This window comes from Eubalaena glacialis, chromosome 2 (assembly GCF_028564815.1).
Source record: "Eubalaena glacialis isolate mEubGla1 chromosome 2, mEubGla1.1.hap2.+ XY, whole genome shotgun sequence".
In the NCBI taxonomy this organism is placed as follows: domain Eukaryota; kingdom Metazoa; phylum Chordata; class Mammalia; order Artiodactyla; family Balaenidae; genus Eubalaena; species Eubalaena glacialis.
The window spans coordinates 63,366,065-63,384,727 of NC_083717.1; the positions used below are offsets into that span (position 1 = coordinate 63,366,065).

At 41.1% G+C, this 18,663-nt stretch overlaps 1 protein-coding gene across 2 annotated transcripts in view; it reads right to left on the reverse strand.

The window, feature by feature from the left end:
* The window catches only part of REC114 (REC114 meiotic recombination protein), a 104,062-nt gene extending 103,082 nt beyond the window's left edge, over positions 1-980 (reverse strand). For both annotated transcript variants that reach the window (XM_061180082.1, XM_061180081.1), the window contains exon 1: positions 822-980. In XM_061180082.1, the coding sequence (XP_061036065.1) occupies positions 822-980 (159 nt within the window). The remainder of the gene's footprint in view (positions 1-821) is intronic.
* Positions 981-18,663: the final 17,683 nt, after the last annotated feature.

The following is an 18,663-nucleotide window of genomic DNA, read 5'->3' on the forward strand; positions in this document are numbered from 1 at the left end:
CCACACCAACATATACACACATGCATAATCCAAAACCCCAGGGTCCACATCCAATAGTCAAGCCAGACCAAAAGGAACTGAATGATCAGCAACCCATGGCATTAAAACATATCACCAGGACAAAAAAAAAAAAAAAGGATAATATCAGTAAACCCTTACATAACTTTATATGAGGCACTGTTCCAGGTGATTTATATATATTAACTTAATCAGTGCTCACAACAATCTTACCAAGTAGATACTATTACTATCCCTATTCTAAGATAAGGTAAATAAGGTACAGAGAGAATAAGTAACTTAACCAAGGTCACAGAAATTCAGTGGCAAAGCTAGGATTCAAATTTAGTCCTTCTTCTGTGTAATGCTTGACTGCCTGAAGAAAGACAACTTGATTAAAGACTATTCAACCCTCCCTTCCACATAAGGGATGTGAAACTAGTTTATATAATTATACAGTATCTGCATAAATACTATGTCCTCCACTAGACTAAAAACAAACGAGGGCAGGGATCATTTATACCTTGTTCACTGATATACATCCCCGAGCACCGTGAATAAAATCTAACACATAACTGACGCTCAGTAAATATCTGTCGAATATATGAACGTTTACCACTCCCTTGCATAATTATTTTGAGAATGCACTGGGTTCCAATCATTATACGTATTTCCTACATTAGCTGTCGGCTAACCGCCCCTATCAGTCCTCTCCTTCTGTCGGCGTGGCTCTCAGCAGGGCACTCGGGTACCAGGCCACAGTCTCCCCTCCCTCCCCGCGGCGGGGTGAGAGCCTCCCGGCCCTTCCCGCCCTCAGGCCTCACCTTCCATGTTGGGGAAGAGGCTGTGCCAGCTTCCTGGCCAGGCCCAGGCGGCTCTCCAGTGCCCGAGGGCATGAAGCGGCCATACCGCTGTAGAGGCCACTGTGCCGCACCTCCTTCCGGAAGCCCGAAGTCCGCGTGCTCTTTTCCCGCCTCCGCCATGTTCAGCCTCCTGGCTAGCGCAGCCGCCGCTCGCGGGTGCCTGCCAATCGGCTCAACTAACCAATCAGGAAGCGAGGTGACCCAAGGCCCACCCTCCCCAAGAGTGGAAGCCAATGGACAGGCCCCGGAGACTCGAACGGGAAGCTGGGTGAGGAGGAGCGGGGTGGGGGAGTTGGAGGGGAGTAGGGGTTGGGGGCGGTGCTCTTCGGGTTAAAGGCGTAGCTGTGTACCTTGAGCGTCTTCTTGTCGGGGTGGACAGAGTGAGGATGGTAACTTCCATCTTGAAGTGGGGCTGTGACGCTTATAAATGGTAGTTGGTCTTGCCTTTGCTTCGTTCGGGCCCTCCCCTTCCCTCAGGCAGCCCAGGTCATTGTCCGGCTGCTCTGAGACCTTTGGGAAAACTGGACGACTCCCTGTGACTTCTACGTGCTGGGACTAGGCCGGCTCTTCGAGGCTGTCTGGACAAGTGTGTTTTCCTTCCTCACAGAAGACTTTCCGATGACAGTGGCGCTGCTCACCTCAACCCCACCGCAACACAGCCCCAGTTCCACCCACCATTCAGGAAGTAGGGTTATTTCCTCATCATCCTGCAGCCCACTAGACATATTCCCTCCAGACGGGCAAGTTCTCTTTTAAAGAAGGTAGAGAATGGGTGGGATGTTGCAGACAGTGAAAGGTGTGCTTCAATCAAAAGTAGGTGCAACTCAATGACAGGCCTGAGTGATTTATAATCAACAAAGCACTTCTACATCTGTTATTTCATTTGTCCTCTCAATAACCTTGTGGTAAATTAAAGAAGCAAAACAGAGATTATTACCCCCATTAAATAGATGGAGGCAAAATAATGTCCTGAGAGTAGAAGCAATTTGTATAAGGTTACACAGCCAGAGTGGAACTGTGGACTCTGCAATCTCTCCATGTGTCCACCCCAATTGCAAAGAATTTGGGTATCTATCCAGTTTGTGTCAAATCAGAAGCATTGTGTATGGAAGATGGAAGCTATGTTAACCAAACTAATAGAGTTAAAATGCAAACAGTTTTTAAAACCATGCATTTCAAAGGGTATTAAATGTATAGACAATGGTTGGAGAAGTGGTAATTTATTCACTCAACAAAGCACCATTAAATATCTACAGTATATAACTATGTTAGTCACCACAGGGGTTATGGAAATGGGTAAGGCACCACAGGGGTTATGGAAATGGGTAAGGCAGCATCTATCCTTCTAGGACCTCAGGATCTAATAAAAAAGACAAAGAGAGGTACCTATGATACCCGACAGTTAATGCCAAGTGGAAGGTGCTCTAAGGATTCAGATAGGGTAAAAGTCCACAAACAGGAATGGCAGTGACATTTCAGTCCTAACTTGAAAGGTGAGAAAAAGCATCCCAAGGGAAGATGGAAGAAACTGGTATTCCAGATGGAGGGCAAGTTGAGGAGCAAAGTTGCAGAGGTGAGGATAGTGACATAACCAGCCAGAATGCAAGGGATTTTAAGGAAGATGAGGCTACAAAGGTGAGTTAGGCAGAAGAGCACTGAACAGCAGCTAAGGAGAGTGAATTTTACTTGGTAGATGGTGAGGAGCATGGAAAATTGGCATAGGGGAGTGACACTATCATAATGGTGGTCCAGGCAGACTAATCTTTGAGGGACGTGTAGAATAAATTGCATTCAAGACAAGGGATATATTTTAGTTAGCTTTCCATTAATCCAGTAGAGCTTGAAGGGGTCAGATTTTAGAAATGGCTTCTGAAGGTCCTTAAATGACATAGTAGTACTGTATTTAATATAGTAGTAAATGGTTAGAAACTTAGTTTGAATCCCAATTCCAGCACTTGCCAGCTGTGTGACCTTGGGATGTCACTTAACTTCTCTGTGAAACAGGGTTAGCAAATACCCACCTTACAGGGTCCTAGGGAGGATAAAGTAAGATCATACGTGGGAAAATTCTTGGTAAATTACAAAGCGGTACACTGTGGGTACTTTCTATTTGCAGGGTTAAAGTGACTTTCCGTGGGCTCCCTGTAGGCAGGAGGATGGGAATGGGAGCCTGACATTCGGTCTCAGAGGTGCTCACCTTCCAGGCCCAGGGCTGCGGATGCTGTCAGAACCCTTCACAGGAGCAGATGGTGCTCACAGTTGGGACCCTGTCAGTGCCCAAGGACACCCACGGTCCTGCTGGGCTCCCACCTGCAAGCTCCCTTCCTAGACAATGCACCTGTGCTCAAGCTTCTGGGGCCACCAATGTCTGCCAAGAACAGATCATATCTGCAAAGGGAGATTAAAGCCACAGCTCAATGCACAGAGGCTCTTAAAAACCTATGATATTAACAAATGTGACTTGAGTGTTCAAGAGGTCCCAGACACTGTACTAGGTGCTGGGGATATAGTAGATGACAAAACCGATGTGGCTACTGCCCTCCTGAAGCATATGCTCTAGTGTCAGGTTGCAAGACGGGGAGGTAGACAGAACATTGAGCAAATTACTCTGTGTTTTTAATGGCCATTGTGTTTTCTTTGTTAAAGAGAAATCTGTAATATTAAGGTGTAATTTTATACAATAAAAAGCACAGATCTTATATGTTCGATTAGGCAAGTTTTGACACCTATATACATTCATGTAACCACCATCCAAACAAGATACAGAACATTTCCAAAAGCCCCAAGTTCCCTTAGGATTGCCTCCTTCCAGTCAGTCTCCAACTCCCAAGGGCAACCATTTGTCTGATTTTAATCACTGTAGATTAGCTTTCCTGTTTCTGGACTTAATATATATATAAAACCATACAGAATATACTCTTTTATATCTGCTTCTTTTGTTCAGTGTTATTTTGTCTTTTAGCTTCATCCATGTTGTTGTATGTACCAGTAGTTCATTACTTTTTAGTGATGAATAGCATTCTATTGTGTGATTATATCATGATTTGTTCCTCACCTGTTGATGGGCATTTGAATTGTTTTCTGTTTGTTTGGCTTTTTAAGCTGTTATGAACATTTTTTTGTACAAGTCTTTTTTGTAGAGATATGCTGTCATTTATCTTCAATAAATATTGAGTGAAATTGCTAGTTTCTAGAGCTAGATATGTTTAACCCTATAAAAACTGCCAGAGAGTTCTCCATAGTGGTTGTACCATTTTGTACTCCTACCAGCAAAATATGAGAATTCCAGTTGTCCTTGCTGACATTTGTATTGTCCAGTCCTTTCAGTTTTAGCAACTCTAGTGGATATATAGTGATATCTCATTGTGGTTTTAATTTGCATTTCCCTGATAATGAATAATGTTGAGCCTCATTTCAAATGGCTTACTGGCCATTTGTGTATTTTATTTCATGAAGCATCTGTTCAAAACTTTTGCCATTACTGATTTGTAGGAGTTCTTTACGTATTCTAAATACAGGTTTTTTTCAGATATATGTATTGAAAATATTCTTCCCATTCTATTACTTGCCTTTTCATTTCATTAACAATGTTTTCCAAAGAGCGGAAGTATTTAATTCTGAATGAAGTCCAATTTATTAATTTTTCAGGGTTTTTTTTAGTGCTTTTTTTGTCCTACCTAAGAAATCCCTGCATACTCTAAGGTTGTACACATAGTCTCCTATGCTTTCTTCTAGAAACTTTATAGTTCTATCTTTTACATATGATCCTCCTTGCATTAAATTGTTTGTATAAAGTGAAGTAAGAATTAAGGTTCATTTTCTTATATGGATATAAAATTAATATTACACAGGAACAGCCCTCAACCAATGACTAATGGACACTGGCATATACATACCCCAATTTCCTCACTCCTCAAGTGGGACAACTCTGAGATTTGTGTAATACCCCATTCCCCAGAGTTCACCCGTGGGATCAGGCTCCAGTTACCCATGATGTAACTTGCTTGGTGATGATTCTTTTTTGGCTAACTTCTCTTCCCTGTCTCCCTCCCCTACCAGTGTTGCCTGAGATCACTTCTCAAATAAATTACGTGCACTTGAATTTTTGTCTCAGGCTCTGCTTCTGGGGGAACCCAAACTAAGACAGGGACAGACAAGGCAGACAGTTCCCTGCCTTCATATATTTAGCTATAATATAGTCACATGCAAGAAGATGGTACAAAAGGCAGTAAGAGGAGGGAAAAGTCACTCTCGCATCCAAAGCAGACCCTCCAATGCCTTGCTGACCAGCAGCAGTAGAACAACAGCATTTGTGATCAGGACTAATGAATAGCAGGTGACTAGGAGCTACTCCATCCCCCTCTTAGGAGACTGTTACCAGCTTTTTAAAACGTAGCCCCAAAGTATAAAAAAATGGTCATTTATTTCACTGAACATTTTTTGATCCCAAATCCTTTTACTGTGTAACTCTATTTTGCAGGTGGCACAAATGACAGAGAGATGCTGGTTTCATGAGTAGTCAGCATAATCGTTGGAGGCAGGCTGCAGGGCTGGTTTTGGAATCCTCACACGTCTCTTTCAAAGCAGGCCAGGGACCCCATCCAACCCCTCTCCCTAGGATGTTGAGTCAGCAAAGGAAATGATCGCTTCAGTCTCCTTGGGTCTCCTAGATGATAGAGAAATATGCACCCCTACTTTGCCTGCCATGTCCCTCAGCAACAGCTCTGGGGACCACACAGTGATTGCAAACTGCAGGGCACTGCTGGCGGCTGTGGGGTTTCCCAGAAAAGCCCTGTTTGCATAAGTCAAGCCAGGTGAGGTGTCTCCATGATGTCAGACCTGGGAATGCTGTGTAAGAAAGGGATGTTTCCATGGAACTCTACACTCACTTCTAGAAAGCAATTATTTTCAAGTTTCTGCTCTGTTTCTTTCGCAGGCAAAAACGAACTGCTCTATTTCAGGTAATTGAAGGGATTTCCATGTGACTGAGCACAGACAATTCCAACCTGTCCACAGGCTGCTGATCACTGGCACAACATGAAGAGAGATTAATACAGACTTTTTCCACTTGTTAAACACACAGAGAATACTAATAAGCTAGTAAAATGTTTGCCTTCTGGTAGATTTGGGGGCACATTTTACCAAGCTGGATTAGAGTCAGAAATAGGAACTTGAAGCAAACGCTAAAGAAAGACCATGAACTCATACCTTCAAGGGAGGGCTTATATTTTACTTATGTTGGAATCCAGAGTTCCTGGCACATGGTAGGCCCTCAATTATTTTTAACAAAAAGATTGCAAATTTTAATATGAAAGAGTGAAATGGATAACTTAAAAATCATTTTGAGGGTATAAAGGGCTGACACGGGGGAGGTGGTTATGAACCCTTTCCTATCTTTATCTCCACGCAAATTGGAACAAGAAGAAACATCTTCAGCCATATCATAAAGAACTGAAGCTAAAGCTGAGGAAGAAATTTTTGTATCTCAAAATCTTAATCTCAGAGCTGTATATTCAGGAAATTTACAACCCTGAAGCCTACAAATATATAGTCAAATATCAGAGCATAGACAGGAAGACCCCCTTGAAGTCTCTTCCAATCTGATGCATCACTTATTCCATCATTTGTTGCCTGACCCAGGAGAAGTCATTTAACCCACCTCTGTAGAGTGAAGCTACGATATTTACAATTTACGCCTCAGAGGATAGAGGAGAGCATTGTAAAGAAAACGCTTTGTGCCAGAGGGTGACTCAGCAGAAGCATGTTTGAGCTTAGTTGTTGAGAATATTTTGAATATTTGAGCCTGCAGCCATTGCAACTGCACCTCCAGCAGATGGTAGGTTAGGACTGACAGAAGCTGGGAGGTCAAAATTTTAGGGGGACCCCAGGGAATGGTCAGGGCTGCTTGCACTGTTTTCTCATGCCAAAGACTTCAGCCCTGAGTGCATCACAATATGTTTCCAAATGAAAATCCTTTCCCCAGGGGATCATTCTAACAATAAATTGAGAGACCCAGAGAAAGAGTGATTTTTTTTTTAGTGGTCATGTGAGTTCAGCTAATTTGTTCATTCCTTTATTCAGCAAGCATTTGTTGGGCTTACTCTGTGCCAGACACTAAGCAAGGTAACAGAGAAATCTGAATAGGACACAACTCTTCTCTTGAAAATGCTTATAGTCTGGTAGAGAGACAGACACAAAAACAACTAATTTGCAGTGTAATGTGGAAGATGCTCACTAAAGGTACAGACCAGGTATTTTGTTGGTGCAAAGTAGGAGTGATACATTCAAAAAGAAGCAGTAGGGAAGGTATGCAGAAGGGTGGAGACTCTTTTTTGTCTTGTGGTAAAATTCACATAACATAAAATTCATGATTTTAACCATTTTAGTGTACAATCAGTGGTATTTAGGACAGTTACAATGTTGTGAAACCATCACCACTATCTAGTTCTGGAACATTTTCATCACTCCAAATGGAAACACCATACCCAGGAGCAGTCATTCCCCATTTTCTCCTCCCCCAGTTCCTGGAAACCATTAGTCTGCTTTCCATCTCTATAGATTTGCCTGTTCTGGATATTTCATATAAATGGAATCATACAATAGACAGCCTTTCATGTTTGGCTTCTTTTGCTTAGCATAATGTTTTCAAGATTCATCCATGTAAATAGCATGTATCGTCGGTACTTCATTCTTTTTAATGGTTGACTAATACTCCATTATATAGATATACCACATTTTGTTTACCATTCATCATTTGATGGACATTTGGTTTGTTTCCACCTGGGTGGGGACTCTTGAACAGTGCTTTATTTATCTGAATAAAAATGGCTTTGCATGGGACTTCCCTGGTGGCGCAATGGATAAGAATCTGCCTGCCAATGCAGGGGACACGGGTTCAAGCCCTGATCCGGGAAGATCCCATATGCCACGGAGCAACTAAGCCCGTGCACCACAACTACTGAGCCTCTGCTCTAGAGCCCACGAGCCACAACTACTGAGCCTGTGCGCCTAGAGCCTGTGCTCCGCAACAAGAGAAGCCACCACAATGAGAAGCCCGTGCAGCACAACAAAGAGTAGCCCCCGCTCGCTGCAACTAGAGAAAGCCCGCGCACAGCAAAGAAGACCCAATGCAGCCAAAGATAAATAAATAAATTAATTTTTTAAAAATGGCTTTGCTATCCTTGTAAAACAAAGCAGTGCAGACTTCCAGGCACCATAGTATATAGTTAAGTTTACTACTCCACAGCTTCTTCCTTCTCCAGACACATAACAGTGACAGGTCAGATATAAGAAGAGATAACCAAAAAGAGATAACTGGGATCAAAGACAAGGCAAGCATCTCTGGGGCCAGAAATTCGCAACAGTGAGCAAGGATGAAGCCAGGGTCATGCTGGGCTCCAAGTCTGGACCCAGACAGTCCAGGAGACTCATTCCAACAGAGAAACAGGAGCCAAACAGCTCCACACAAGGCACAGAATAGAGTCAGGTTCCCTGTACGAAGCCAGGAGTGGGAGTCAGTGCCCCTCCTTTGAAGGGGGACTAACAAGGCTGCCACCCTGCTGCTTGGTGTAATTGTTTCCAGGTTGATAGGAACCTAAGGAGGCAGCTGAACAGACACAACCTCACAAGCAGGAACTGAGCCAAGTCTCCTATAGCTTCTGTGACGGGATAGCCCCAACGTTGCAGCAGAAGAGGGGCGCTGAAACACCCCTATAAGACTTGGTTCTGGACTGGGGCCTGGGGGGTTAGAGGAAGGCAGCAACACATCCCTTCACTACTAGAAAGTAAAGGAAAGAGTGGATATATGTATATGTATAACTGATTCACTTTGCTGTACAGCAGAAAGTAATACAACATTGGAAATCAACTATACTCCAAAAAAAATTGTTTTAATTTAAAAATAAGAAAAGAAAGTAAAGGAAAGATGAAGAAGAGAACTTCCCACTTAAAATGACTTTAAAAAATCGAAAGTCTAAAACACATGAGGAAATATAATTCTAGGAAAGACAACAAAAGCAACAACAGCAATACAAACTCACTTCTGAAAAAATTAATTGTATAAAATAGACTAACAAAAATGTTTTAAAATGATCAGTACTGTTATGACCTACAACAACATGGGTGAATATAATTCATGGATTATGTTATATATCATATATAACAATACAGATAATATAATATTGAAAAAAGAAGCTGGACACAAGAATACACAACAAATGCTTACATTGACATAATGTGAAAAAAAAACCAGACAAACTAATCTACAATGTTAGAAGTCAGGACAGTAGTTACCCTTGGAAGAGGGCCCAAAGGGATGCTAGAAATATTTTATTTCTTAACTTGGGTGCTTGTTACATGGATGCCTTCACTTTGTGAAAAGTCATTGTGCTACATATATAGTCAATCCTCTTTATTTGCAGATTCCATGTTTGCAAATATGCCTACTCACTAAAATTTATTTGTAACCCCCAACCCCCCGCCCCAATCAATACATGCTACACCTTTGTGGTCCTTCATAGACATACGCATTGAGGGGAAAATTCTGAGTCATCAGACACTTGTGGTCCCACCTAAGGTGGAACAAGGCAACACTCAGCCTTCTTGTTTCAGCTCTCATATCATAAACTAGGGTCCTTTTTGTAGTCTACCTACTGCCATGTTTTTCACATTTTTATCTTTTTTGTTGGTGATTTCACTGTTTAAAATGGCTCCCAAGCATAATGCTGAAGTGCTGGCTGGTGTTCCTAAGCTCAAGCTGTGACATGCCTTATGGAGAAAATATGTGTGTTAGATAAGCATCCTTCAGACATGAGTTATAGTGCTGTTGCCTTTGAGTTCTATGTTAATGAATCAACAATATATATTAAATAAGGTATCATTAAACAGAAACACACATAAAACAAGGTTATGTATTGATCAGTTGATGAAATGTGGTGACCAGAGGCTCTCAGGAACCTAATCCTGCATTTCCCCTAGGAGCAATGGTTCAATATTCGCTAATTCAGTGTTCAATTTAAGCAATAAATACATTTTCAATGTAATAACAACTAAGAAAGTTTATACTTCCAGACACTCACTAAAATAATTATTAAAGGATTTATTTAATGATAGCACAGAAATTTGTTTAAAATGAAGAGAAATTGACTGGTAAAAAATACTTTTTGTGTAAAAATGTAAAATGGAAATTCCAAAGAAGTGCAACAACATGGAGGACAAGAGATGTTCAAAAACTAGTTAAATTATGGCAATGTCTGAAAGTAGGATTAAAATATTTAATAACATCAATTTTGTTAGAAAAGTTAGTTTAGTGTGTATATGTTCAACAAATTAGAGAAGCTACTAAAAAAATAGAAGTATAATCTTTGTTCCAAAGGAGTAGACTAAAACAAGAGGGTTGGGATAAAGAAAAACCTATCAACAAAAAGGAAGAATAAAGAAAAATAGTAAAGAGAAATCATGTGTAAGCTGGTACTGAAAATTCAAACATATAGATACCAACAAAAATGTAAATAGATTATACTCTTATTAAAAACATAAATTTTCAAATCATACTTTTCAAGTTTAGCTATATGATAAAATTAATTACATTATATAAAGTTAGAATTATAAGATTATCAACTAGAAGAACATTAGACTATAAAATGTTCAAATTATCAGATGAAAACACCACACACACAGGTACACACATAGAAAAGTAATCACAGATTATAAAGTGAAATATCAGTATAGCAAAATATCAAAAAAGAAGTATTGAAAACAAAGAAATATAAAAGACCAAACGTATTTTCATATTAATAAATGTAGATATCAACTCACCTGGGAGAAAAAGACTATGATCTCAAAGTAAAGTAGAGGAGAACTTTGTGAACTTTGTTCACATTTCAACAAGTTTCTGAAGAGAAAAAAATTACATGAGGAAGGGTAACTGATAGAGTAGATCAAAGGAAACTGCAGCCTGGAGAATCTTAGAAGGATGATATAGCCTAGAAGAAAGCCAACATGCCTGGCAGAGATGGCATGTATCCCCAGAAGGCAGAGTAAAATGTGGGGCAGAAAACAGATGGATTAACGGAATGTCTATGAATGGAACACCTTCTCACTACTTGAATGTAAAATACCTAGCCACAGGGTTTCTCCTCAAGCAGAAGGTTCTTTCATGGAGAGATTAAATAACTCCTATTTATCTGGCATTTGGGGGCTGCTCAGAGTAAAAGTGAACTTCCTATCTGATAACATAAAGCAAAGTTCACCAATTCTACAGCCCAACCCGTTTTATAGCTGCAATCAGTTTTTTAGTGCCTCACTCTTAAATAAAAACCCACAATATTATCAGATATTTGAGAAAAATCTCCACCATAAAAAAGAGACTACAAGAAAGGATAAATGACCACAGAGAAAAGAGATAACATAGAGAAGAAAAGAAAAATAATAATTCAAATCTTCAGAGAGACATGAAAATCTATTGCATCTGTAAAACAAGAACAGGTTGCTATGAAAAAAGAAGCAATTAGAGAAAAGAGTGCTTTCAGAAAATAAAAGATATGTTGAACAAATATAAAAGAAAGTAGAGGAGTTGGAAAATAAAGTTGAGAAACTCTCTCAGAAAGGAGGACAAAAAGACAAAGAGGTAGAGCATGTGAAAGAAAGGATAAGAACAATCTGGGAGTTCCAGTAGATCCTACTCAGCCATTCTGACAAGCATACAACCTGGAAAAGTAAGAGAGTTAACACCCCATAGGACAATCCTGGACCAATGGAAGCTGGAAGACCATGGATAAATGTGCTCATCTTCTATCCCTGGGGAATACATTTTCATGGTGCTTTCTCTGTGGTTCCCAAAGAAATCTATAGTGGAATGGAGCCCCACTAGAGTTGCTTACAATGGTGACCAGTTACATACCTATTCTTGGACTGGCTTTCCCTCCTTCCCTCTTTCATTCTTCCCAGTTCCCCCACCTCTATTTCCAGGAATCACTTCCCAAAATAAACATGCAAGACTTTGTCTTGGTCTCTGTTTTTGGGGTGAATCTACACTATGACATAAAATGTTCCCAAATGTATCATGATTACAAAAAAAAATCCAGCTTTATTCTTTTATGTGTTTCCAGGTAACCATGTATAATTTATTCTCTAGGGTGTAAACCTAAAAATAGAATTGCTCAGTCACATGTATGCATTTTCCCAATTTTATTAGCAATTGCCAAGTTTCTTTCTCATGTGGTTGTACTAATTTACATTGTTGTCCATGCTGTTGAAAATTCATATTTTCCCACATCTTCTTCAATACTGGTGTTGTCTGATTTTAATTCTTGCAAATAACAGTCATTATTGTTTTGATATCCATTTCCTTGATCACTAGTGAAATTAAACATCTCTTCATATGCTCACTGTCCATTTCGTTTTCTTCTTATATGAATTCCTTGTTCATATCCTTTTGAAACTCAATTTTCTATTGAGTTTGTCTTTTTGTTATTGATTTATAGCAGTTCTTCGTATATTCTAGATACCCATCCTTTGTCTGCTAGATATGTTGTGAATATTTTCTCCCAGTGTTTTACTTGTGTTCTAACTTTCCCTATGATAATTAGTTTTTTATTTTTAATGGACTCAAATCTATTTTTTCCTTTATTGTTTGTAATTTTTATGTTTTATTTAAGATATCTTTCTTTTCTTGGAAGCTCATAATGATATTTACTTATTTTCCCTTCTCACAGTTTTACAGTTTGCTTTCACATTTAGGTCTTCAATACATCTGAAATTTATTTTCATGCATGGTGTGAGGAATCAGTGCTTTTGAGCTAATAAGCATCGAGAAGAAGCTTTTTTTTTTTTTTTTGCCTTAAATAATGCTTCTTGCAGAAACATCTTGGCATTTTGCACAATGCACGTTTGTCAGACCTAGAAATGGCAGAAAGGTAGCAAAGGAGGGAGGAAGCATGAAGAAGCTAGGGATAGTAGAGGAATTTCACATATCGTCCAAATGTGAGTGCTGAGACCTTGTTTAGGCAAAACAATCATACAAAAACTACTTTGAAAACGTTTACAGTGGGTCTCAGTGGAACATTAGTGAATATTTTTCCATCCCCTTACACCCTCTAGTCAGCTGAAATATGTTCAGGGAGATTGTGAAAACTATGAGAAGAGAAAATAAGTAGTTTCACTCTGAACCAAACACAATGAAAAAAGGAGGTCTGCAGCAAGATCACTTTTCAAAGACTAAGCTAAAGGGTTTGGGAATGTTCTGCTATTTTGGAATAGCTACACACCCTATATTCATTCATTCATTCAACCCACATGTTTGTTTGTTTGTTTTTAGCACACATGTATTGAGCACCTACTTCGTTCCAGGGACTATCCTGGGTGCATGTGAGCTATAGAGATGAATAAATCCCTCTCCTTGCCCTCAGTGAGCTCCTTTCTAGGCAAAAAGACAAATACGTAAGGAAATAAATCTCCATCCTATGTGATAAATGTAACAAAAGCAACTACAGGGCACCACACAAACTTAGCACAGAGCACAGAGGAATGATGTGTCTAGGTCCAGAAGGGGAGGAGGTCAAAGACATGTTCCTAGAGAAGCTAACACATGAGAGATTATTCAGAGGTGAACAGTTGTGCACTAGGTCGACAAGGGATGGACATGAGGAGCCTTTGGAAGACGTTCCAATTTGAGGGAGCAGAGAAAGCAGATATGAGAGGCAATTGTGCCTCCAGGTAGTGGGGGAGGGTTTGAAAATGTCACAGAAACAACATCTATTTCTCCCAATTTTCTATTTTTTCCTCTCTGATTTGAACTTGTCTTAGTTCTGAAGAAAAGATACAGTGTCAGCAAAGAGAACAAACATGGGCTGAAATTTACCTTCTTTTGAATAAATATCTAGATTTCTTTCATTCACTAATAAAATTTACAGTTAAGCACCTATTGTGTGCCAGGTGCTAGAGACACAAGAGAAATTCTTGTGAAAAGATGGTCATGTTGTACACCTAAAACTAATACAATGTTATATATGAATTGTGTTTTTAAAAATAGATAGGCAGGCAGGAATACAGACATTGATAAGATAGATCCTCCAGTGAAGAGTTGTACCCAGGTCCAGCACGTGTAAGGACAGCACCCAATTCTGTTTGGGAGAATCAGGGAAGAGAAACCAGGGAAGCATGTGGTCCATGAGTTCAAACTTGATAGGTAAATAGAAAGTTTGCCGGGCAGAGAGGTAGGAAGGAGGTCATTCCAGTGGAGGTCGCAAGATGTTATGTGAGAAGACTGATCATAACCTCCCTTCCAGCTGTACTGCCTCATCCACAGCACATAACTCAAAGAAAAGCAAAGCATCCTCTGAAGTACAGAGGCCGCTGATTGGACGAGAGGTGGCCTCCTGGCAGGAAGACTGTGTCTTATGAAGTAACTGGGCACAAAGTGCTTTAACCAATTAACAGGCACTGGAAACTGAATTTAGCCAATCAGACTGAACCCCTTAAGAATTTAGAGAATGCAGAGTGGGCTGTCCAGTCAGAGTAGAAGGATGATGAAGCCTGTGCTCGGAGAGAAGAGGGGACCTGGTTAGAGCCCTTGGTGCCTGGAGTCCCCTTGAGTACTGGATAGCTTCTTGATGCTAGATCCTGTCCGCATGTGTCCTTACAATAAAGTCCCTTCCTTTCTCAAGTAGCCTCATAACTCCAGGTCTTGCAGCCAAGCCCTGCGCAACTACCCACACACATATACGGTGTGCAAAGTAATGGAGTGGGTAGCAAAACATTTCAGGGAACCTGTAGTTTAGGGCAACTCCAGGTAAGATATAAGAAAGGTCATAAGAGTTAACATTACTGAGTGTTTACTATATGCCAGGACGGGTTTAAGTGCTTCACAATATAAACTAACCTAATTCTTAAAAGAACTCCATGAAGTGCTATTAGCCCATTTTACCAGTAAGGAAACCCAGCGATAGAGATGTAAGACAATATCCCCAAGTTTGCACAGATAGTAAGTGCACAGATAGCAAAGAATTTGAATGCAGGCAGTTTGGTTCTAGAGTCCTTGGTGGCTTAGCCACCAAGCCACACTCCTTCTGTAGCATTAAGAGATGTTGCTGGAGAGGTAGGCAGGGGACAGATCATGAAAGACCTTGTATGCCTTGCTAAGGAGTCTACATAATTCAACAGAGCAGTCCTGCATTTAGCTGCTTTACATATTGCACTTCTGTTTGAAGATTTCATTTAGATATAGGGTCTGCTTCTAAAACTGTGAAGGCAATGTCAGTGACAGAGGAATTTTGAGCTAGAGAGTTATGTGGTCTTTTGATTTGCCTTTTAGAAAGATCAAGCTGGCATCGGTGTGGAGAATGAATTGTTGGTATCTGCAACCACAGGCAGGGCCATTGCAATGGTCCAGATGAGAAGTGAACAGGTCTGATGTAGAGCAGGGTAGCAGGAATGGGTGTGAGATGTATTTAGGAGGGGGACTCAACAGGACAGAAGAGACTGATGGAAGGTGGAGGAAGGAAGTAGGGGGCCTGGGAGGCTGGGACTTGATACTCCATACTCAAGGGCACACCTCATACATGTGCACATTGGTTTGCATGCACACACTATGTGTAGAGGAGCATTATTAACTCCAGGTAGGAAGACACACAATCAGATTCACAAATGCATTTCCACACTAGGTGTGGAAATCTGCAAAGCTCCCTTCCTCCTCTTACTCTCTGTCAGGATCCTGTTCTGAAATTGGATGCTGTTCTATCTATTACAGATAGATTCGTCATAGATCTATCCATCTGCGTGGTTCTCAGCCTGGGGCATCCCACCCCTCCATGAGGGGAGGTTTGAAAATGTGTGGAGGCAATTTTAGTTGTTGCAATGACCTGAACATCCTATTGACCTTTAATGCCCAGGGACCAGAGTTGCTAAACGTTGTGCGATAAAAAACTGTTTCACCCCAAATACCCACAGCACCACCTCTGAGAAATACTGGAAGAACTTTGTAGTCCAAGAGCCCTAGGTTTGAAACTCATCGCCTCCCTTTACTGGATGGGGCAAATTATCATTTTTGAGCCTCAGTTTCTCTACCTGTAAGATAGGAATCTATTACCCGCCTCCCAGGATTCTTACAAGGATTCTGCAAGGTGACATAATGCTTCACATGTATGGAGTTCTTGGTAAGACTAGTTTCCTTTCCTTGTTTAGCATTGCAGTCCTTTTCTCAACTTCCTTTTATGGGTCACTAACTAGTGTTCTAATTTCCAAGAAGCAAATGTTGCACCCGCCCCTCTCATGATCCTGGGTGCAGAGCAGGCTGTGCAGTCCACTTCAGGGGTAAGTGATTGACAGCAAAATGTCCCTTGAAATAACTCATGAACAGCTTGTGGAAGTTAGCTGTCAGAAATTCCAGTTCAGGAAGAGCTGTTTCCAGCACTAGTGGCTGTCAGCCCATTATATTTATAGAGACAGGGGCAGCGTGGATGAATGGATGGTTCAAGCCCAAAATGGGGGTGAAATGATGGAGAGGTCTGTGGCTGAGTTTCCTTACTTCAGAAATCAGAGAGCTAATCTTTCTACAAGGATGTTTGTAAGCCCCTGGGTTGTCTGAAGTTTTTCAACCAGTGTCTTCAAGATGGTAATAACAGATACTTATGTTCGATTAACTCAGTGATTAAAGTGTCTAGCACTGAGCTAAACACTTTATTTACATTACCTCTAAATGTTCATAACCAATTTTCAGGGCAATTCTTGTATTACTTATTTTATAGATGTGAACACTGAAGCTTGGCAAAGTGGAGTAGCTTGCCCAACGTGACACAGCTACAAATGATCAAGCTCATTTTGACACTGGCTTGTCTTGACTCCGATGCTGTCTCTCTTCAATAATCGCAACAGATGACCAGGAAGGCTTTTGCTGAGTTTTATTTTTGTTCTCTTTAGTCCATGGTTCCCTTGGTGTTTGACAGTGACAGTCCTGACCTCCCTTGAAGCTGTGTGTCTGGTGGTGGGAATTCCCCTGTCCACGTACAGTGATGGGCTGGGTGTCAGTGAGGATCCCTGGGCTATGGGGTGCCCAGCACTGGTGACTGAAGGTAGACCAGACAGTTGTATGTGATGGTGTCTGCTAAATGATAGTAACTATAATTGTGGCTGAGGTCACTGCTGCAGCGTAAGAGCCACTGACCACCTGATTGATTGGGTGACCACCCTGATTAATAATTGTGCCATACTGCTCATTAAATATTTTTAAAATTTATTTATTTTACTTTTGGCTGCACTGGGTCTTGGTTGCTGCTCGCGGGCTTTCTCTAGTTGTGGTGAGCGGGGGCTACTTTTCATTGCGGTACGTGGGCTTCTCATTGCAGTGGCTTCTCTTGTGGTGGAGCACGGGTTCTAGGTGCACGGGCTTCAGTAGTTGTGGCATGTGGGCTCAGTAGTTGTGGCGCACGGGCTTAGTAGTTGTGGCGCACGGGCTTAGTTGCTCCGCGGCATGTTGGATTTTCCCGGACCAGGTCTCAAACCCGTGTCCCCTGCATTGGCAGGCGGATTCTTAACCACTGTGCCACAAGGGAAGCCCTCATTAAATATTTTGAATATCACCCCTAATTGTGTTATTAAATTAAGGCTGATTTCAGAATGCTGGCCTCATTCTATACATTACTATGAAAAAGTCTAGTGAAAGGAGTTTGCTACTTTTTGTTGCATTTAGAACACTATTATTATAAATATCAAAGAGCATTTTTACATTTATGGTTTCTAAATTCCCAAAGAAATACAAGTTCATTGTAAGTAAAAATTTGGAATACACTTAAATACATTTATCTGTTAGCTGCCTAGCCAGCACTCTAGCAATACCCAAGATTTTTTTCAGATAGCTACCCCTCCCCATGGTAGCCCATCTGCTTTGGGTGGGCCTTGCTTGTCCCGAGATAAGCAGGATAATGATTCACTAATGGAGATGTGACACAATATGACCAAGGAGACTCAAGTGTCAGTTGTCTGGGCCATATGAGAAAAAAATTTCCTCTTCTTTTGAAAGAGCTACCAGGAGAGAGGTCCTCTCCCTGGGACATCATGGTAAGTATCAGCAAAGCTTGGAACTTCTGTAGCCACTTTGGCACCATGAAGGGAGCCAGCCTTGGGGTAAAGCTGGAGCCTTGGAAGGCAGAGCAAAAAGAGGGAAGAAACCAGTCTCTGAAGGGGAACAGCATCGCTGAACCTTTGAACCAAATCAGCCCTGAAGCTCTCCTCACCTCTGTCCTTTTCAGTTATGTGAGCCCATAAATCCCCTGTATTTTTCAATCCAGTTCGATTTGGGTTTTCTATTTCTTGCAACTCAAAGCATAATTGTTGGTTAACTGCCATAGAAATCTAAAAGGAAAAAAAAAAAACAAGCTCAAAGCAGCCTACTATCAAATCAAAGACACATTGTGAAGGCCATCGGGCCTGCATGGCAATGTTTAAAGTGACCCTCATTTCCTTCAGCTAGAGAACAGATTGTGCTAAAAATCAGGCCAAGATTTGATTATGAAGGAAGATGCATTCATAGCCCTAACAAATCTATGCTAAAATCAGGGCCCTGGTAAGGTGAGATCAGGACCCTGACACATAGGATAGGGATATTTGGGTAGAAGCCTTTGAGAACCTGGAATCCTCTGGGCCAGCAGGGGTGCCCCCCACCAACTTCTAGGAAAGCAGCCTTAGATTGATAACTAGGGTCAGGTTTCAGCATGGCTTAGGGGGAAAATATTGTCCTTCCTATGGAATAAAAGAGATTATTCCCCGAAAGAGCTGCAGAACATAGCAAATATGTGAAAAAACATATATG